General features: G+C 38.3%; 1 protein-coding gene across 1 annotated transcript; it reads right to left on the bottom strand.

The window, feature by feature from the left end:
* Positions 1 to 2,102: 2,102 nt before the first annotated feature.
* LOC131658947 (uncharacterized) lies at positions 2,103 to 3,749 on the bottom strand. The gene has a single exon (XM_058928195.1). It carries the CDS (start codon positions 3,747 to 3,749, stop codon positions 2,103 to 2,105), a length of 1,647 nt encoding a protein of 548 aa, XP_058784178.1.
* Positions 3,750 to 4,728: the final 979 nt, after the last annotated feature.

Raw genomic sequence — 4,728 nt, 5'->3', positions numbered from 1 at the left:
AAATCGATGTAATAGCGTAGATTTACTTTCCGCACTTTACATTTCCGCATTTTACTTTCCAGCAAATATAAACTGCGTGTATGTCAAAGATAAAATTGAACCGTTAGATCACTAACTTCAAAGATAAAATATCTGAATCCAATCACAATCACACTTGCACCTCTTAAGGTAAATCCCTTCTCATTCTTTTCAAAATCAAAGTCAAAATTCTACTATTTTGAGTACAAAATCGAACCTTGCGTTTATATCCGGTGAAAGGATAGATTTTTAAAGGAAATAGGATAAAGACCTTACAACTCAGGGTAGATCTCCTAGTTTGCTTGCTCAAATCAAAACAAACAAAATTCTCATACACTGTTGTTTTTTCAAAACTTTCCAAAAGACAATACTTTGTATACATCCAAACACGGGTTATTACAAAGTTAACGTTCTTTTCAAAACATCTTTCGAAAGATAAACAAGCATTTTGTATACATCCACACACGGATCATTACAAAATTCAAATTACAAAGGTATTTGAAACCACATATGAGCAATTTCAGAGCAATTGAAAAGTGATCGAAAAACAAGTGAGCTAAGCAAACTTAAGAGCCCATGGATAACCATGGATACAAAGGGTGTTAACACCTTCCCTTTGTATAACCTACCCTCTTACCCAGAATTTCTCAAAGGTCTTTTTTCTGTTTCTTTTATAAACCTTTCCTTAATTGGATAAAATAAAAGGTCGGTGGCGACTCTGTGAATTTTCAAAAATGCGAAAGCATTAAGCGATAAAAAAGAGTCAGTTCACGTATCTCTACAGAACAGAGGTATGGCCCGGGATTAAAAAATCGGAGGTCCACGTTAATATACCAGTACGCATAAACCACCACCACCAAACAAAATCAAGTGTTTCAAAATAGTTTTGAGTCACGACTCAAAATACTACTTTATTATGTAAATCATTCGATTAGCTTTACTATGCTCAAAACGGCACCAAAATCCGATTTACGATTTAAAAGTTAGGAGTTTTCAAAATTAAGAAAATTTAGAAAAAAGTTACGCAGAACCCGGTTCCTCCCTACGTGTGAACCGGTTCCTGAAATCCTTCAGAAACTCCTCTCTGATTTTACTACTAGGAACCGGATTGTACCTACATGGGAACCGGTTCCTGCTATACATAATTCCTTCGCTTCTGGTTTCTACTACTGGAACTTGGTTCCTCCCACTTGGGAACCGGTTCCTACGCTGCTGTGACAGAAAATTACCATTTTTCCCAACATCGTATAAACCTGAATCCATACCAATCCGCACCCAAATGTAAGATAACACCAAACAGCAACCACAAACACCAATTAACACATTTATAACACATTTTAATCATCCAATTCACACCATACATGATCAATACAACATTATTAATCAATTCTCTCAAAACCTAACATCTCTACAACCTAAGCATAACTCAATTGACACGAACAACATGTTCAATTCTATCCTACTACCTATAACCCCATAATAGAAGATAAATAGAAGAGTCCCCCCTTACCATAAGGTTGATTCTTCGCTCTTCCCGTGTCGCACTTCTCTGCTTCTCTTCTCTTTCACGTTCAACTTTTCTCTTCTCCTTGGTTCTATTCTTCTTTTCTCACAATCCCTCTATTTTGTGAAAAAATAAAATAAAACTATTTTAATTAGTAATAGGGCCTACCAATGCACCCCCTCTTTACTAATCCCAACTCAAGCCCAACTGCTTAATTCCTCAATAATTCTCAAAATTCCAATAATTCCCCATAATTCAATTAAATTTATTTTAAATTAAATTATAAAAATATGGAGTGTTACAAATGGGATTCTTCTATTTGTGAAAATTCCAAAGGGACATGTGAAAGCTGTCTTCTCATGGTCTTCTGGGTTGACCACAATCTGGTTGTATCCGGAGTATCCATCTAGGAAACAGTAATAGTTTTGTCCGGATAATCTTTCAAGCATTTGATCCATGAAGGGCAAAGGGAAGTGATCTTTTCTCGTGGCTTTATTAAGCCTACGATAGTCAATGCACATTCTCCACCCAGTGATAGTTCTTGTTGGTATTAGTTCATTCTTCTCATTACTGATGACTGTCAACCTCCTTTCTTCGGTTCTACTTGTACTGGGCTCACCCATGCGCTATCTGAAATTGGGTAAATCATTCCTGCTTCCAAGAGTTTGACTACTTCTTTTCTTACTACTTCTTCCATAGTTTGATTTAACCTTCCTTGCGGTTGAGCTACCGGTTTGAATTCTTCTTCCAACATGATTTTGTGCATACAATATGCTGGACTTATAACTTTTAAATCAGCCAAGACCCATCCGATTGCAGCTTTATTCTTTTGTAGGATTTGAAGTAGTCTTTCTTCTTCTTGTGTAGTCAGCTTTGAACTAATAACTACTGGTTTCTTTCCCTCCTTATCTAAAAAAACATATTTCAGATGAGTTGGGAGTAGCTTTAGTTCCATCTTTGTTTCCTTCACTTCTATTGGCGGGTCTAATGTTTCAACTTTCCCATCCTTATCATTCATGTTTCCTCCCTTTTCTAGTTCCTTCACAAATACTTCGATTTCCTTTTCTTCCTCTTGAGTCAGCACATTAAATGAATCGACAAGGGATCTTTCTAATGAATTAGAAAGATGGATTTCACTTGCCACCTCTATTGCTACTTCTTCGGTGACATCTAGGCGGAAACAATCGCTTTTATCCTTAGGTTGTTTCATGGCGTCGAAGAGATTAAAGCATACCTCGTCGTCTTGGACTCTTAGCTTCATAATACTATCGTCGATATCTATCATCATCCGGGCTGTTTTCATGAATGGCCTTCCAAGAATAATTGGCGACTCTTTATCCTCTTCCATATCAATCACAACAAAGTCTACCGGAAACTGGAATTTGTCTACCTTTACTAACATATCTTGTGCAACACCGTAGGGAAGAGTGGTGGACTTATCTGCTAGTTGTAAGGTCATTCTGGTTGACTTCATCTCAATGTTTCCCAATCGCTTCACTATTGATAGAGGAATTAGATTGATGCTTAACCCTAGATCTATCAATCCATTCCCAATGTGCTGATTACCCATGGTGACTAGTAGTGTAACTCGTCCTGGATCTCTTGCTTTTTGAGGGAGACGGAATACTATAGCGCTACACTGGGCATCAAGAACAACAACTTCTTCCTCTTCTGGTCTCTTCTTCTTTGTCAAAATATCCTTCATGAATTTTGCATACTTTGGCATTTGGGCAATGGCTTCGGAGAATGGAATGTTGATTTGTAATTGCTTGAAAATTTCCATAAACCTTGCATACTTCCTAGCATGATCATTCTTTGATGGTGCATGTGGATATGGGAGATGTTGGCTGGGGATCACATTGCTGGTCGTTTTACCACTGGCGCGCCTCGCCTGTTTATCTACGCACCGCGATGCCTTGTTATTTTCCTCTTCTTTGCTCATCTCACTAACAACAATTTCATTTTCCTCATCTTCCGCAGCACGATTATCATCTTCCTTCTCAGTACCATTGGCTTCAATTTCCTCATTACCACCTTTTTGACCAGTTCTAGTTACCACTGCTTTGCAATGTTCTTTCGGATTCTCTTGAGTGTTAGCGGAGAATGTCGTATTCGACTGATTAGCTGCAATTTGTTTTTCCATTTGCCCCACTTGAGTTTCCAAATTCTTGATTGCCGCATCTTGGTTTTTCTGGTTTGTCATTGACATATGCATGAATTGCGTCATAGTTTCTTCCAACTTCGACGGTCCTTCTTGTTGTTGTGGTGGCAGTTGAGTGTAAGGTTGAAATGTTTGTTGTTGATACCCTTGATTGTTAGGTCCTTGTTGATAACCTTGATTGTTATTCCTTGGAGGATAACTTTGTTGATACGGTGGAAGATTTGGGTACTGATTTTGCCTTTGTCCTTGGTTGTTGTTCCTGTAGTTTACTTCTTCGGCTAAGACTGGTGGGCAAAATCCGGTTTGATGATCTCCTTTGCATAACTCACACTTAGCAACTTGGTAGGAATTTGAGACTCCATTTAGCTCTTTGATTTATTGTGGAAGTTTGGACATTTGTTGTGTCAAAAGCTCCACTTGTGAAGTTAGTAATTTATTTCGAGCCAGCAGAGCATCACTATTAGTTAGTTCTAACATTCCTGGTTTATTATCTCTGACAGTTCGATCATGATTACCATGTCCTTCATTTAGAGCCATTCTCTCAATTATCTGAATTGCTTCAGCAGTTGTTTTCGATATTAGTGAGCCACCAGTTGTGGCGCCCAAGAGTGTCTTATTTGTAGGTGTAAGACCGTTGCGGAACATGTGAATTTGATCAACTTCTGCGAATCCGTGTCCCTTGCATTTCCTCAGCATAGCTTTGTATCTTTCCCAAGCTTTGTTCAGTGATTCATTACTACCTTGAGAGAATACCGCAATTGTTGTTTTAGCATCAAAGAATCGGTTTTGAGAGTAAAACCGTTCCAAGAAATTTTCTTCCAGAGTATTCCAATCAGTCACAACTGTTTCGAGTTGATCTAGATACCAATCTTTAGCCTTTGATAGCAAAGAATGTGGGAACAAACTTTTGAATAAAGTCTCTTCATCCGCTTGGGCTACACCTGTAGTACCTGCTAACTCATAGAATCGAGTCAGATGACTGTATGGGTCTTCATGGTCCCATCTGGCGAAAGGAATTGCACAAATGAGCTGTAGAATACCGGTC

This window comes from Vicia villosa, linkage group LG3 (assembly GCF_029867415.1).
Source record: "Vicia villosa cultivar HV-30 ecotype Madison, WI linkage group LG3, Vvil1.0, whole genome shotgun sequence".
NCBI classification, from domain to species: Eukaryota; Viridiplantae; Streptophyta; class Magnoliopsida; order Fabales; family Fabaceae; genus Vicia; species Vicia villosa.
This window is presented reverse-complemented; position numbering and strand designations above follow the sequence as displayed.

Excerpts from the sequence above, each read along its gene's own strand:
- LOC131658947 (XM_058928195.1), bottom strand. The coding sequence starts at position 3,749 with ATGACGCAATTCATGCATATGTCAATGACAAACCAGAAAAACCAAGAT.